The following is a 17,072-nucleotide window of genomic DNA, read 5'->3' as shown; positions in this document are numbered from 1 at the left end:
TACGGTAATAACTAACAACCAATAGCATCGCCTCACTTCATTAATCATCAAATTGGTAAAAAAATAAAAATAAGCTAGAGAGTACTAGAGTAGAGATAGAAACTCAAACAAAAATAAAATAAAATACATTACCGTACGCTACGCTACGAGAAATGAAATTGGAAAAACAATTGAGAGAGAGAGAGACTTTAGCATTACAAACATTTGTATAATTTTTTTTAGAGAGAGAAAGGGCAGCGATTGGTGGAGAGAGAAAGTTTGATATGTTTTTGGGTTTGTTGGGGCTTTGAGATTGTCTCCGTCCCGTTTGTTTTTCCCCCAAACCCCCCCCCCCTTATTCTTCTCAGACACAGAGAGAGAGAGAGAGAGAAAAAAAACCTAGAAATTTTCTCGGGAAAGTTGGCGGATTTTTGTCGAATTTGAAGAAGCGAGGGTAAGAGCTAGGGTTTCGATTGTGGATATCGAAGGTGAGGTTGGGATTCTGGGAAGTGGATCGAAATGTTGATTAGGAATGCGAATCGCTGGGAATTCTAGTTCCGATCTTGAAACTAGGGTTCAAATAGAAGGCTCGAAGCAATGGATGTGGACTCTTCGATGGTGCCGGAGGCCGATCATGATCCGGTGGTGCAGAACCACACGGCGTCGTCTCAGGCCGTTGTGGAGGGAGAACAGCAGCTAGGCGAACAGTCGCAACCGGAAAGTGGATCTCCTGCCGCGGCCCAACAGCCGCAGCCACAGGCCGCCGGTCCACAGCAGGTGCAGCAGCAGCAGCAGACTCCGGTGGCCGGGCCGCGGCACGCCCCCACCTACTCGGTGGTCAATGCAATTTTGGAAAAGAAGGAGGACGGGCCCGGCCCGAGGTGTGGCCACACGTTGACTGCGGTCGCGGGGGTTGGCGAAGAGGGCACGCCTGGGTACATTGGCCCGAGGCTGATTTTGTTTGGTGGTGCCACCGCACTTGAGGGCAATTCGGCGGCTTCAGGAACTCCATCGTCAGCTGGAAGTGCCGGCATAAGTATGTTATTTTCTTCGATTACTTTCGTATCTCTGTGGTTTTAGCTTCCATGTTTAGCTGCAATGAAACCCCAATAATACTATTGCTCATCCAATCCCTGGTTATTCCAGTGGTAATGGAGCCCTAACTTGAGCTGGGTAATTTTGGTTGTGTTGATTTTCTAGTGGTATAAGTGATTTATTAACCCTAGCCTTTGTTACTTTTAGATTGAGGTTTTTTCATTCTTCTCTTGATGTTTACGCTTGTGGTGTGATTAGAATATGCTGTGGGCCAGATTTAAAGTTGTAGTTGTTTTAATTGCCTTTGGACCCAGTTGAAGTGACGCTCTTTACTCTCAGGCTGCATTTATGTGTTTAGTCCCATATTATTCAATGGTAGTACTTGTAATTATTGTGAGATATCAGTCCTGAGCAGGTTTGAAGCTCCAGTGATCAAAGCTGGTTTTTAATCATTCAATAATGCATCATGGTTTTAAGCCTCTAAACAATCGGGACCTGGTCGTATCGATTCTTGATGAATTCATTTTGTGTGATGCGAATTTTCTACTGTTATTTAACTCTCTCAAACTGAAAAATGATCAAGTTGCATGTATCTACTGTCATTGGAGTGTCAAATCAATTCAGCATGTGTGTTTCAATTAATGGTGTTCAAATTCCTGATATTGGTTCAAGTTGTGTGTGAATTCTACTTCTTTTGAAGTTATTATAGCAGTCACATATATATTTTTTTCTTTTTACCCTTATTGTTTATTGTGAGCATCCCTAGTTTTGATACTTTTATAGTTTTATGAGCTTCTAGGGTGATGGTGGCACTTATTTATGGTGCAAAGGTGCTGGCTGTCTTGGGATGTCTGAGCCATTCAAGTTGTTGGCTCTTCCTGTTATACCCTGTGGTCCAAATTACCATGATTTTGGGTCCAATCCATATCTTAATTAATGTTTGTGCTTGCAACGGGAATTATTGCTTGATTTTTTTTTTTTCATTTTTAAAGGATCGAACTTTTTTTTTGGGTAAACAAGGACGGAACTTGTTTGTGGAGTTTTCTTAGTCGTATTTAATGTCTTAAAAGTTCATGGTGATTCTTATTTACTTAATTTCAGGACTAGCGGGTGCCACAGCTGATGTGCACTGTTACGACGTGTTAACAAATAAATGGTCTAGGTAAGCCTAGGAACAAATAATCCTTATCTTATCAGCCTGTGGCTATACTTAATTACCTTTTTATCCTTTGTGTTTACTTTATTGCTTATAATGATAATGATATTATTTACAGGATCACTCCCTTCGGAGAACCGCCCACACCAAGGGCTGCACATGTAGCGACTGCAGTGGGAACTATGGTTGTTATTCAGGTTAGCACAAGGCGTTTTATCTCCTAAGTTATGATTCCTAACTCACAGTGTGCTAACATTTTCTATACAGTTCATAATCACATACCCAGTCTTTGAAAAAAAAAAAACTTACATTCTCTGTGGGATCTTTTATATGAATACAGGGTGGAATAGGTCCTGCTGGTTTGTCTGCTGAGGATCTTCATGTTCTTGACCTCACACAGCAACGGCCTCGATGGCACAGGTTAAATTTGTGAATAGTTTGCTTCTCCTCTATTTTGAAATTTATTGTGTGATTTATTTATTGAAGTGGAGCTAATTTTCCTATAGAGTTGTTGTTCAAGGCCCTGGACCTGGGCCGCGCTATGGACATGTGATGGCATTGGTGGGGCAAAGATATCTCATGGCAATTGGTGGGAATGATGGTAAGTCATTTCCGGGTCTATCCACTATCTTTTCTGCATTGAATTAAAGGAAAATATTGTATGCTGAGATTTTTAATTGATGTTAATATTGGTGTCTGCTTTCCAGGAAAACGACCTTTAGCTGATGTTTGGGCCCTAGATACGGCTGCCAAGCCTTATGAATGGCGTAAGTTGGAACCAGAGGGTGAAGGTCCACCACCATGCATGTAAGTCTCTCTCTCTCAAACATTCTATGACACTCAAAATCTTATAGGGGTACATCAGCTTATTGGTATTTATAAAAAATTCGCATTCGTTTGAATTTCCAAAACGAAAAAATATTGGTATATAAATGGTTTTTGGTTATTGGCTTCCTACATAAAGTCCTTTTCCCCAAATTTTTCCAGTTGGTTTGTGTGCCAATGTAATTTTTGTTAGAGGCATTTATCAACAAGATATGTCATGTACTTATTGGCTTATTGCATGCCGTCTATCAGTTTATGTGGTCATTGTGTTTGTAAATTGTGTAATATTTGGGTACTGATATTATATCTACTAGTCAGAGAATAGCTAGAAATGTGTACGCGGTGATGTTATGACAGTTGATACTTAAGTTGTCAAAGAAGCGTACATAAATTTACAGATGTATCTTAATTTGAGATCTAAAGTGACAGCATCTCGAATTTTTTTTTAAAAAGTGTGACAATAATATGAAAAGAAAGATACTTTTATTCACATAAAACACAATACAAAGCAAGTGGATAAGATATCCATCACTAAAACTACAAAGTAAGGACAGGAGCAGCTGTCCTTTCTGTCAATACAAACCCAAATAAAAACTGCTAACTAATAGCTGCCTTCCAATCTATTAATATTGGATTGAGGGTTCTGATCTAAGGATGCTATGTGGTGTTTTTGAGACTTTTCTTTGGGATGGCACGTGATCTACAACTTTGATATTTTGGCAAGAACGTGCAACAACTGTTGCTTGGTAGGATTAAGTATTTTGTTACCATTTAATTTGATGAAACCTTCAAGACGGCAGATTGGGTTTTTTCAGAAGGCATGATTTATTACCTTTATAACATTATTGGTTTCTCAGGGTAAATTTTCGATTAGTCCACCATTAAAATTGAATGTGTGCCTATTTGAATTTCCTGACATTAATACCGGCATCATTTAGTAATGGATATAGATGTTGAGAGCATAGTAGAAGTTATAGAATTTTGACATGCACTTTGCATGATTAACTTTCAATTAGTAGTTCATAAAGCTGTTGAGAGAGGATAACCTCTTTTTTAGAAGTTAATACTATTTTAACTGGCTATGCACCTTGCATGATTAATGTTCAACTAGTTTGTAACTGTTAGTTTCTAAGTCCCCAAATGCAGCCTGTAAGTAGAGGGATAGGAGACTTTTGACCATAGTGCAGAAATATATAGTATGTGATATGCAAGGAAACTCTTCAAAGGACCTCCACCTTTTAAATTTTACTTAGTAAAAAAACAGTGAAAAATCCCATCAAATAAATGGAAGGGTCTAATATGAATTGGCTAAATATGTGTATGTTATGATATTTTTAAATTAAACTTTGGGACTAAAGGGGTCAGAAGCAACTCACAACAGAGTGACAAGTTCTGTAAAATACAAAGCAAAAAATTGAAAGTAGCAACAACTAAAATGACATTCAAAGAAGAGTGGGACAAATGTTATTGCAGGTGGATTACAAGAAGTAAGGTTTCGTTGGTGATAGAAGAGGAAGCCAAGAACTTTGGCTTTGGGTATTGAATCGGTGACATGGGGTTACTTAAAAAAATGGAATCGGGAAGTGGAAATCATTTTGTTTTTTGTTTTAATTTTTATATTTCCGTTTTAAATGTGCTTAATAAACGTCTTTTGTTTTGAATGGGTTTAATACATTTTGGGATGAAAGAAACGTGTCTTCTCCGGTATGTTTGAAACCTGAATTTGAAACTCAGACCAAAAAAGAAAAGGAGCCTAAATGGAAAACATGATCTTTTTGGTTTCTTTTTCAAAGTTATGTATTGACTCCTATGTCGCACGTAAGTTATATGTACAAACTAACTAGGGTTCTGACAACTGCTAACAGTTCCCTTTTACTCTTTTGTTAACATGCATATATTGTTTGTTTTTTTTACCCCCTATATGAATATGGCACTCATGAGGGAATTGGTTTTGAGATTTTTCTTGGTTAGTAACTTTTTTGTTTGCATAAAATAGAATATACTGTGAGCAAGTTCTCGAGGTGTTAACTCACATATATTGTTAGAATTTGGAGTATCACTTCTTGTACCCTGAAAATGGTGTCTCGAGTATTTTGCTTGTATCTTAAATGTGATTTTCATTCAATTGACATTGTAGCTTATTGAAGATATTGTGAAGTCAATATCTTATCTTTCTCATTGTATCTGATCAGGTATGCAACAGCAAGTGCAAGGTCTGATGGTCTTCTTCTCCTTTGTGGAGGGAGGGATGCAAACAGTGTGGTGAGTCAAATAGTCCTAATGTTTGGGTTGTTGGTTTGGTGGATGCATGAATATGATATTTAGTAGCATTTTTCTTCTCTTAAAAAAAAAGATATTTAATAGCATTTCATGCAGTTTATTTATTTTTATTTTGATTGCTGGGGATGGCTCCTGACTGTATTGGCACTTTGTTTAGTTTTTTGCATTAAATCTGGGCGTACTGTCTCAAGGATGAGAGCATGAGGGTACCTTGTGGGAATGGGGCAGGAATCAGATAAGTTATAAGTACATTTTTCAAAAAACTGTGGAACAGTTGACCCTTTGTGTGCGTATCTAATCTTTCTAAAGATACAAGGTTTTGATGTTCTTTAGGAGACTACTGAACTTCAAACCAAAGTCACCCATAACATGCTAGTGACATAAGGACTTGCATATAAATGTAATCTTAGTCTTATTCGGTGTATGGGAAGGACAGGGCGGGTTTGAAATTTGTGACATGGATTACTTATTTCTATTTGTCTTTGCTGTGTGTTTCCCTTATTTAGATCATGTATGAATGTTAGTTTGATTCCCATCCTTCTTCCTATTTTGTGAAGCAAGTTGTTTCTAATATTAGTAACATCTTTGTAGTGTAAATTAGAGTTAAGCTATTTTTTTTTCCAATATTTTGCTTGCAGCCGTTGGCAAGTGCATATGGCCTTGCAAAACATAGGGATGGCCGTTGGGAATGGGCAATTGCTCCTGGTGTCTCACCCTCTCCTAGATATCAACATGCAGCAGTGGGTTTTGGCATCTATTTATTTTATTTCCTCTTTTAGTGCTTTCTTTCTAATTCAAGTTTTAATTTCTAAAAAATTGCATATGTTATGTTACTAGGTATTTGTTAATGCACGTCTGCATGTTTCTGGAGGGGCCCTAGGTGGTGGGCGCATGGTTGAAGATTCATCAAGTGTTGCAGGTACTTGATTTTGGTTTTTACTATCCTTGGAGTTTTATGTGGAATGCAGTTGGTTTTAGATATACTTGTCACTGTGTTTGTTGGGTATATATGCTCTCTCTCTCTCTCTCTCTCTCTCTCTCTCTCTCTCTCTCTCTCTCTCTCTCTCTCTCTCTCTCGCACACACACACACACAAATATATATAAGTGGCTTCAATTGCGGAATGTCACAAATCACTGTGGGCTGTTGATTGTGTTGACTGCACGGTGATGCCAATTGAAATTCCCTCTATGTGTGTGTGTGTGTGTGTGTATTTATATATATGCACATTTATGGTAATGTTCTTTTGCCAGATATCTGGCATATTACGTTGCCAGATAGCAGAAAAGAAATTGGAGACAAGTTTTCTTAGCCGAGGCCTTGCAGGCCTTGTGGGTGTCTTAGCTTAGAATGGGACAGATGGTTGATTACATTATTGCTACATTATATCATGAATTCATAATTCTGAATAAAGATTTATGTTTCCTGTAAAAAAAAGTAAATTCAAAATAAAGATTACATATGGAGTGCATCTGCAAACACATACTCTTACTGTTTCTAAAGTTTAATATACTAGAAGATGATTTAAATCAATGTTGTTCAGGATGGATTTAAGTTTCAGGCCTTAACAAGGTTGTTTTACCAAACGAAATGGGAAATATGCTTTTGTAGGATATAATAGAGGTTCGGACGTTCAGTTGGTCGGATTTTTTTAGCCTCTTGGGTTGGTGAAGATTCACCGAACTTGGAGTTGAGGGTCATCTATAATGTGGGATGCTCTTTGAGAGCTGCTGAACACCCAATTGTGTCCTGTAGTCTTTGGCTGATGCTGTGGGATGTATTTTTGTTTCTCTCCCTCACAGTCTAGGATAACTACATTGTGCCTGGTTCTTGTTGTGTTAGTGCGTCGAGCAGATGTTTGAGATCTTATTATCTTTATCATAATTTTTTATGTGTTACATAGAAACTACTTGATTGAAATTGCTTTGATGTTTTATTCCACTTCTTGTTCATAAAATAAGTGATAGCTTCACCATATCATCATATAAGATTTTGGAAATTAATTAACCTTGTAAGAGAAACAAATAGATTGGTAGCTTTCATTATGTTTTGACTTTCTAGTGTTTCTGTCTGGGAACTTTTTGGGAATCGGAGCTAAGAAAAAAGTGACTACTCTTTGAAGATGTTCTGTTTTGGCCCATTTGTGGTGTGTTTGGTTGGAGCGGAATAAGCGTCTTTTGAACATAAGGAGGAGGTGGAGTTTACCTGGGACAGGATTAGATTCTTAGACTTGATGTGGGCTTCATTGTCCAAGCACTTCAAAGACATCCCTCTTAGTGCTCCTTGATTGGGGTGGAGTGTTGTATTGATTGATCGTTTGTGATCTTGGTGTTCTTTTTGTATGGTTTGTTAAGTCTTGGTAGTTAGTTTCATTGTCCTTGATTATGTAGGTTGAGGGTTTATTTCTCTTGTGGATTGCTGGTCCACCTTTGATTGTATTCTGTTTTCTTTTAATACAAGTTTTTTGTTTCCTATAAAAAGTGTTAAAAGTTCCTATTTTTCCTAGAGATTCTCCATCATCAGTAATCTTACAAATTCCTGTTTCTACTGTCTACAGTGTTGGATACTGCAGCTGGAGTTTGGTGTGATACAAAATCTGTTGTTACTAGTCCGAGGACAGGTAGATACAGTGCTGATGCAGCTGGTGGAGATGCTGCAGTTGAGTTGACAAGGCGCTGCAGGCATGCAGCTGCAGCGGTTGGTGACTTGATCTTTATATACGGTGGTCTACGTGGTGGTAAGACATGAATGTATTTATTCAACAATTCATCTAGCTGCATCTGTTTCCAGTTTCAGTAATTTAAAATGTGAATCCTTCAACCAGTAAATAGTTGTAAATCACATAATGTGTTGAATAATTGCAGCATGAAAACGAAGTTACACTTTATGCTGATCAAATGTAGCTTGATGACTGTGAACCACTAAATTTTTTTACATCTAGAATGGACATGTATAGAGGAGAATGGATGTTTTTTTGTTCATTGAGGTTAAGATTTCCAGTACATGGTTGTTTTTTTTTTTGGGATACATTATATGATTCTCTCAAATTTCAGCTAATTTTTTCTTGATCATTAGTTTTCAAATTGTTTCACTATTTTTGTTTTGAATTTTGAGTGGATGTGTCACCTAGGAAGAAACCGGCACATATGGATAACGTACGTGTGGCAATTTAGTCATTTATGGAGGATTTTAGAAGCTGCCATTTTGGTGGTTATGTTTCTAAGCTTTTATTATCAAGGATCGTGGAGTTCACCTTTTGATTTTATCTTTTGAGCTAATAAAATTTCACAGTGGGTAATATTCATGTACATTAATTGTTGTGTTTATACTATAGGGGTGTTGCTTGATGACCTACTTGTTGCGGAAGATTTGGCTGCTGCTGAAACAACATCTGCAGCATCACATGCTGCAGCTGCAGCTGCTCAATCTAATGTACAACCAGGTCGTTTGGCTGGAAGGTATGGGTTCATTGATGACAGGACGAGGCAGACAATGCCTGAAGCGGCTCCTGATGGTGCTGTTGTACTGGGAAATCCAGTTGCCCCCCCTGTAAATGGCGACATGTATACTGATATAAGCACTGAAAATGCCTTGCTCCAGGGATCCCGGTAGGCTGGTCATTGCATGTACATTTTGATTGCAGGAAGTCTCTGGGTTGTATTTCTTGATCTTGTTAAAGAGATACTGGATGTTGATTACTGTGTAGGAGAACGAGCAAAGGTGTAGAGTATTTAGTTGAAGCATCAGCAGCAGAAGCTGAGGCAATCAGTGCCACTTTGGCTGCTGCCAAGGCACGACAAGTTAATGGAGAAGTTGAGCTACCTGATAGAGATCGTGGTTCAGAGGCTACCCCTAGTGGGAAGCAGATATCTACCTTGATCAAGCCTGATTCTGCTGGGTCAAATAATCTTGCTTCAGCTGGCGTGCGACTGCATCATAGAGCTGTCAGTATTAGATTTTGATCATTACTTTGAATGTTGTCTCAAGTACATTCTGGCAAGATGTTTTGAACCTACATGGATCTGTCTTTAATGTTTCCTCACATGGTTTGCCAGGTTGTTGTAGCTGCAGAGACTGGCGGAGCCTTAGGGGGCATGGTAAGGCAGCTTTCAATTGATCAATTTGAAAACGAAGGCAGGCGGGTTAGCTATGGGACCCCGGAGAGTGCAACTGCAGCAAGGAAATTATTAGATCGGCAGATGTCTATTAATAGTGTGCCCAAAAAGGTACAAGTACCTTATTTGATACACTCTTGCATTTCTAAAATTTCCATATATAATTAATGTCCAATTGTCCATGTTCAACTGTTGATGAGTATCTTTTGCGAACTTCCTTCTAATCCTCTTCATATTCTGCTAATTATATGTTTGAAAATAGAAACAATTTAATTTCTTTTTCTTGAATAATAGAACAATATGCTTAATTGTATTCAATAGTGTTAATGCATTAGTGCATTTTCCTAAAAAATTAAGCATTGTCATTTGAGCAACCTAGGTAGATGCATATTTGTATGAATTAGAATGCCTGAGCTTGAAGCATGATATTGCAACCAACCACAGCTTGTTGGAGGTTACTGTTAAGTCATATCCTTGATTTCATATCTTATCATATGTAAATGCCATACAACCAGAAGCTTCTGATCTGTTGTATTACTGTATGACATGAGCACTTTTATTGCTGGTTGATTTCACCATCAAAGATTTCATCATGGTCTCATTTATGGTGCTCCAACCATGAACAGATATGCATCTTAATTAAGATCATCTCTTTCATCCTGTGCTTGGGTAATACTTCCTTCGATTTTTAATGTTTTTTTTTTGTATAAAAATTAAGAATATTAGCCACCCTCATCCTGATGTAGTCGAACTATGAATAATGCTGTATAAACGTGAATCTTCTATCCAATTTCTTATCCAGCGTCCTGGTTACTTCTGTTACCCATGATTCTACTGATGTAGTGACCCCAACCCTTGGTGTTTTAAGTGAATCATTTCATCCTACAATGAGTTTCCTCTTTTATTATCAGGTAATAGCACATCTTTTAAAGCCTCGTGGGTGGAAGCCTCCAGTTCGCAGGCAGTTTTTCTTAGATTGCAATGAAATAGCAGATCTTTGTGACAGTGCTGAGCGAATATTCTCTAGTGAACCAAGTGTTTTACAGCTTAGGGCTCCTATCAAGATTTTTGGTGATTTACATGGGCAATTTGGTGATCTCATGCGCCTTTTTGATGAGTATGGTTCACCTTCCACTGCTGGGGATATCGCGTAAGTGCCTTTATTGATATGATAATAATCAACTTAGCTCATATGGTTCGAAATTTATTTATTTGTTTTTTTGCCAAAAATTGTCACATGAGGTCACTTATTATACCTTAATTTTTTTTAAGGGGTCTGTCTCTGCACTCTCGTGATGTTACATTAATTATTATATATCTGAATGGTTCGACCGTCTAGTTTACTTGTATTTTTTCTGAGTGTTTATTCTATATTTTATCAAATTGGAAAGGCTGATGGCTAGCTTTACCTAATGAATGGTCCTTCCAATATGACGGTTGTGGTTTATAGAGCTAAATATGATAGGAAAACATTTTGTACTAGTTTTGTTTTGTTCTGCTGACTTCCTAGCACACCTAAGAATTTTCTGGACTAGAAATTCCTACTGAGACTAGGAAAAATTAATTGAATAACAACGCCTGAGCAGAGTTGAATAGACACAATTTCTAAGAAGGCACCAAGGCAACAAACAGCCCAATACATAAAATATCCAGAACAGTCCTTGTATAAAATTTTTGTTTTTACGAGGAAAATTTTGGTAAAATTATTTAAAATCTTTACTATTTGCAGTTGAAGGTGGATTGTCAGGTGACTACACAAATCTTTGTGAATTGTGGGTTACATCTTGTATATGGAGGGCTTATTTTTTGAGTTATTTTTTTTGTTCACATGCAATGAGGATATTTACCTATTTACGTCTTTGTATATAATATAAATTATCATTATTATTGGCGATTCTTGTGCATAATATGATTTAACCCATGCTAGTGTGCTATATACTACTGACAAGTTTACAATACGAAACATTATTTTCCTTACATTGATGCTGATTTTATATGGACAAAATCAGATATATCGACTATCTCTTCTTAGGAGATTATGTTGACCGGGGCCAACATAGCTTGGAAACCATTAGTCTTCTGCTTGCTTTGAAGGTACACTTTGGCTCAGTTTTATTCTGTATCAGTTTTATCTCTGATGCTTATCTCACCTCCTCGAGATTTTTGTATAATTATTTTTCTTTATAATAATGTCAATGTTGCAGGTTGAGTATCCCCATAATGTTCATTTAATTCGTGGTAACCATGAAGCTGCAGATATTAATGCTCTTTTTGGCTTCCGGATCGAATGCATTGAACGAATGGTACTGTTTTACATTTATATAATATTTGTTACATTATTTTATACATTCTCTGAGGATTACTGACTTATTGACTTGCTAAACAGGGTGAGAGAGATGGAATTTGGGCATGGCATCGAATAAACCGTTTGTTCAATTGGCTTCCTCTAGCAGCTCTTATTGAAAAGAAAATCATTTGTATGCATGGTGGTATTGGTCGGTCAATAAATCATGTGGAACAGATTGAGAGTCTCCAGCGTCCTATTACAATGGAAGCAGGCTCGATCGTGCTTATGGATTTATTGTGGTCAGTTCATGTCTATATTGTTTGGTGATTTTAATCATTTTAATTTGTATGCTTAATTGGTCAATGACATTGTCATATGATTCTCCTTAGGTCTGACCCAACAGAAAATGATAGTGTGGAAGGATTGCGACCAAATGCTAGGGGCCCTGGGTTGGTTACTTTTGGGGTGAGTAATGTTTAATTGCTCCAATCTACCTTTATTTCACATCACTTTATAATGCTTCTGAAATTTATAGGCATCTAAACAAGTACAGGTATTAAGTATTGAAATTTTTAGGGAATTCTTCTGTTAGTGTTGTAGGGTGCTATTTTTGACCGTTAACGTTGGCAAAGTTAATAGTCCAAAATGAAACGTGGATATGTTAATACAGATGTTAGAAGAATACAGATAGCATGTTAAAGTTGGCAGTCTGATGATATTCCGTAGCAAGGATATAATGGATAATTGGATATATTGATGCAAAGGTTGAAATTTATAATAGGATGCAAGGTTGTCAATTTGTTTCCTGTGGTGCTTCAGTTTTCCATTTGGGATGGAAGTTTCCAGCACTGTATCATTCTAGCCAACTATTTGAGATTTGGTGGTATAAATTAAGGTGGATTTGCTAATAGCAAGTATACAAAAAGTAGTTTTATACTCAACCATGAAGTGTAAACCGTCATCAATGTTTTAATATTTAAATAATAAGAAGTTTGGTACAAAACTCAATACTTTGGCTCAGTCAAATAGTTTGCTCAGTTAAAAAGCTCACATTTTTTATTTGTTGGTAACTTCTCGTTTTATTTGCCATCGGTATGATGTCTATAAATATACTACTGTTTCTCTGGAACTGTACCAAACAGCCGAGGGCTTTTGTTATTCTAATTCTAAATCTAAATCTTACCTGATACGACTATCCTATCTTGTGAATCTAATGAACCAGAAGATGCCATGATTTTTATAGCATGATTACTCAATTGGATAAAGAAAAAGAAAAAGAATTCGTTCATCCTATTTTCTACAAATAGCAAACCATAAGTTCAAAAAGTAAGATACTTGTCTGAGTGAATTGTGCTTTTCATGTGTGCTGATTGCTTCTTTAAAATTTATTGCTGTCACCATTGAGATGATGAGGCGGAGCTACGGCTATTTGATAACCTATACACTTTCTTAAATCTTTGTTGCTGGTGGGGCCTGATGGTGTAAGTTTGTGCGATGAATATACCTTTACGCTGTATGGGGAGTAGCATAGTTTTACCTGATATCACCGAAGTAGTCTGAACAGCTGAAATGTGTCAGTGCCTAGAGTAAAGCGAACTGAGGAGATGGCAAATCAGGTTTCCTTTCAGGAAATGGATTCTCTGCTGTGTTTGTTTTTGTTTCTTTCAATCATAGCCATGTATTACAAATCCAAGGGTATCAATCCATGGATGTGACCCCACAGATTTAAAAAGTGTTCACATTCTTGGGTTGATAATCCATGGATATAATTAAATGTCAAACAAAAACAAGAAAATAAAAACCGTGCAGAGGATCTGGATCCTTCCTTTCAACTGATATCTGCCAGCTAGATTTTTTGGGCTGGTACAGTATAGCAACTTAACTACAACAATCGGTATTTTTTCTGTTTTCTTTTCTTCTAATAAAAAAATATCTATGACAGTAGTGGGATGATAGAAGTCCTTTACTCGGTTACTGTGGCATGATAAGAATTAAGAAGGCTTTTCTTTTTCCCATTTTTATCGTTTTCTCTAAGAGAACTCTATGGTTTGGCATCACCACTGTTAACTTTAGAGAATGTAACACTAATTCATGCTATTAGTATTTTATATTATGACCATCACTGAACCTATAACATTGGCTTGAAATTTTGGTACTTAAGACCATATTTTGATTGTAAAGGTTTAGTTAATCAGATAATTCATTAGAATTCACTGGGGCTTCTTATTTCCATAAATTTAGTTCTATTATATATCACTTTTATTACACCCCTTCCCTATAAAAAATGGGCTATGCTATAGTAATGTTTGGTGGTGTTTGTTTCCCGGTTTTGGCACTTGGGAATGGCATGGCCTTTCTCGTGGGCATCTAAAACCCACAAAATGGAGGTTTTTGCATTTCCAAAGGATGAGGCTCCTGTTCCTATTCCCATTACCTGGTTTTAGCTTTATAATAAATTATAATGACAATATACCTGTATATTTATATTTTCAGAAAATCAAATTCCGCTGGTGGCCTAATAACACCATTTGTGTTTCCAAACATTGGAATGAGAATGTTGCATTCGATTGGTTTCTTAAAACCCTATTCCAAGGACCATATGGGATACCTAGAATCACATTCCGCGAAAACATTAGTTTTATATAATGGAATGGTTCTTCATCGTATGTTTGTTTTGAATTGGTTCAGTGTTTGACGATCTAGATCGAACATGTAGTCATATGATGATTTTCATATAACTCATGTTGCATGATGTCCATTGAGGCTTGTCTACTTTATCCAGTTTTATGCTGCTTCCGTGACTTTTTATGTTTGAAAGTACCTGGAATGTTAAATATGTAATTTTAATTGGTATCTTTAAGATCCATTTGCGTTATATGTTCTAAAAGGGTCTGGTGTTGCAGCCTGATCGTGTCATGGAATTCTGCAATAACAATGATCTTCAGCTGATTGTACGTGCACATGAATGTGTGATGGATGGCTTTGAGCGTTTTGCCCAAGGACATTTGATTACACTTTTCTCTGCTACCAATTACTGTGGTATGTACCTGCCTCTTTGATTGTTTATGCAGCTTTGAGCTCTTCAAATGACTTAACATCTCATATTTGGTTCTTTCTACTTTCAACAGGTACGGCAAATAATGCAGGGGCAATCCTTGTTTTGGGTAGAGATCTTGTGGTGGTTCCAAAACTCATTCATCCCTTACCACCAGCAATTTCATCACCAGAAACATCACCAGAACGCCATATTGAAGATACTTGGATGCAGGTACTGATGTTTTTATTTATCTGTTTATCTATATATATATATATATTTATATAGTAATTTAAAAAGGTCCTTGAATAAGGACATTATTAGAGTATCTCTCTTTCTCTCTCTCATATCTGCATCCTTTTTTTTCTCCAGACATTTGCTTTTTCCCCCTAACGTGTGCTCCTAACCTTGGTATTAATTTTTCTTTGAATTGGTTTTTCATTTTACCAGGAGCTGAATGCTAACAGACCTCCAACTCCTACTAGAGGTCGTCCACAAGTAGCAAATGATCGAGGCTCCCTTGCTTGGATATAGTTGATTATTACGAATTGCTTTGTCATATTCATTCTGGCCTTGTTTATTCCACACGGGATTTCTGGTGCTGTACAGGAACATGATGCCATAGACAAGAAGTTCCAAACTTGTGATCTTTTTTCCAGACAACAAGTTCGAGGGCTTTTTGAATTTTTGGTTTTCACTACACAATTGGTAGGCCATGAGATGAGAAGATACAAGTTGAAGAAGCATGTTGCTGTCGGCGGGTAGGTTCACTTTTGTATGATGTGCTAAAAGTTGCAGTTCGGGTCTACCCACCCTTTGTAAATTGAGCCACAGGCAGGTAGAAGTCAGTATTGGTTCTTCCTATGGATTGGTAGTGCTGAGTTTTCTTCTGATTAATTTATATATTTTTTATTCCTCGTTTTAGGCGTATTAATTTTTCTCTTCCAAGAGGACAGGGGGGTCTATTTGTAATGGTGAGATATATAAAATGTTTAGAAATCTTTGTGAGCGTCCATGTATAATAGAGGTGTTGCTTTGTGTAATATTTCATCTCTGTTTTTGTACAATGTAACATTGTGTGAAGATAAGTAACCTTTTTGTACCAAACACACGAAATATGTGAAGTTTTGGTCGTAAAATGTGGTTTGTATCTTGTTTTTTGTTTTCTGCTTCAAATGACTTAACTCTGGATGATATTTCGCCTGAGTGTCATCTGTTCTATCTTTTTACTGCCTACAATGCTCCCCTGCAGCAACCTCCTATGATAATCTTATTGGTGAAGCTCGTAAGTTGGGCATGGTCCAAATTCGACTGACCAAACACCAGAGCAATAATCCATTCTCATTTACCAGGTTGGCAAGGTAGGGATGCTGAAACCTCTTATAATGCAAGCACCCGTTTAGCATCCGTGGTTAAAGTGTCGATTGTTGGAATGTTTCGGATGTCAATCATTGAACTTATGGCTACTATACTGACCATGAGTTAACGCATACCACTCATCTTCAGCCAAACCCCAAGTAAACAAAACAATTTGTAGTAATTCACAAGCTCTCTGTCTCACATTGATGCAAGCAAATTTCTTTTGTTGAATGAATTTTCAAAATTCGACCGAGCAAAATTCAACTGTATCTTCCAACTGACAGAACAATAAACAATAAAATTGAACTTTCTATTTTAAGTATAAATGTAGAATTTACCAAAATAGCCTAAACCTAGATATTTAGTCAAAAGTTTGTCAAAAAATTGATTCCAACATCAATTGCAACCCAAATTTAAGGAGAAGAATCAGGTAGTTTCCAATTACAAACTGTCACGTTGGGGAAAATCATAATTACCATGGTTTAAGGGGTATTTATGTGTGGTCTGTGTTTATTTGGTTTGTTTTATTTTTATTATTCTTGTTTGGTTATTGTGTATTTTTTATTTTAACATTCTTGCTTGTAATTAATTAGTAAAGGAATTCACCCTAACAAGATAAGGATTAGATTTTATTACCAACTCCTTGCCCACCTAGGTTAATCTTGCATATGTCAATCTCAAACCAAATTTAATTAAATTCAAGTAAACGTTGGTCAAAGGGTCCATGAAGTTCATTGGACCCTCTTGGAAGGAGCTAGTGAGTTCGTTTTAACTAGTCAACACCTAGTTTAAGCTGAAAGGAAGGAGAAGCTGTCTAGAGCTTAAAAAAAATATGATTTTTAAAATACACCACCCAAGGCGTAATCTCAAGATAATTAAATTGCTGCTTGGAGTAGACTATAAATAGGTTTTAGTGTGCTTTGATTCTTGTTGGTCTCGTCTATTTGTTTGTTCACTTTAAAAAAAAAAAGAAATAAAAACTGAAAAATCTTGTTTTCTGCGT

General features: G+C 36.8%; 1 protein-coding gene across 1 annotated transcript; it reads left to right on the top strand.

Annotated features, from left to right (window-relative positions):
- The first annotated feature begins 204 nt into the window (after positions 1 to 204).
- Positions 205 to 15,828, top strand: LOC147299180 (serine/threonine-protein phosphatase BSL3). Its single transcript, XM_086235779.1, has 21 exons — positions 205 to 1,015; positions 2,116 to 2,176; positions 2,289 to 2,367; positions 2,511 to 2,590; positions 2,677 to 2,771; positions 2,878 to 2,977; positions 5,188 to 5,257; positions 5,914 to 6,015; positions 6,113 to 6,194; positions 7,832 to 8,011; positions 8,609 to 8,882; positions 8,981 to 9,218; positions 9,330 to 9,500; positions 10,301 to 10,539; positions 11,399 to 11,483; positions 11,594 to 11,692; positions 11,776 to 11,975; positions 12,066 to 12,141; positions 14,580 to 14,715; positions 14,805 to 14,944; positions 15,161 to 15,828. Exons 1-21 carry the CDS (start codon positions 577 to 579, stop codon positions 15,242 to 15,244), a joined length of 3,030 nt encoding a protein of 1,009 aa, XP_086091905.1. The 5' UTR covers positions 205 to 576; the 3' UTR covers positions 15,245 to 15,828.
- The last annotated feature ends 1,244 nt before the right edge of the window (positions 15,829 to 17,072 follow it).

Source organism: Dryas octopetala, chromosome 1 (genome assembly GCF_963921425.1).
Source record: "Dryas octopetala chromosome 1, drDryOcto1.1, whole genome shotgun sequence".
NCBI classification, from domain to species: domain Eukaryota; kingdom Viridiplantae; phylum Streptophyta; class Magnoliopsida; order Rosales; family Rosaceae; genus Dryas; species Dryas octopetala.
The sequence above is the reverse complement of the archived record's forward strand: the minus strand, read 5'-3'. Positions and strand labels throughout refer to the sequence as shown.

What these genes read in the sequence shown, in the direction of transcription:
- LOC147299180 (XM_086235779.1), top strand. Translation starts at nt 577, where the DNA reads ATGGATGTGGACTCTTCGATGGTGCCGGAGGCCGATCATGATCCGGTG. An exon ending in CTAGATATCAACATGCAGCA is followed by an intron (nt 6,016 to 6,112) that starts GTGGGTTTTGGC and finishes TTATGTTACTAG; the next exon opens with GTATTTGTTAATGCACGTCT. An exon ending in ATACGGTGGTCTACGTGGTG is followed by an intron (nt 8,012 to 8,608) that starts GTAAGACATGAA and finishes TTTATACTATAG; the next exon opens with GGGTGTTGCTTGATGACCTA.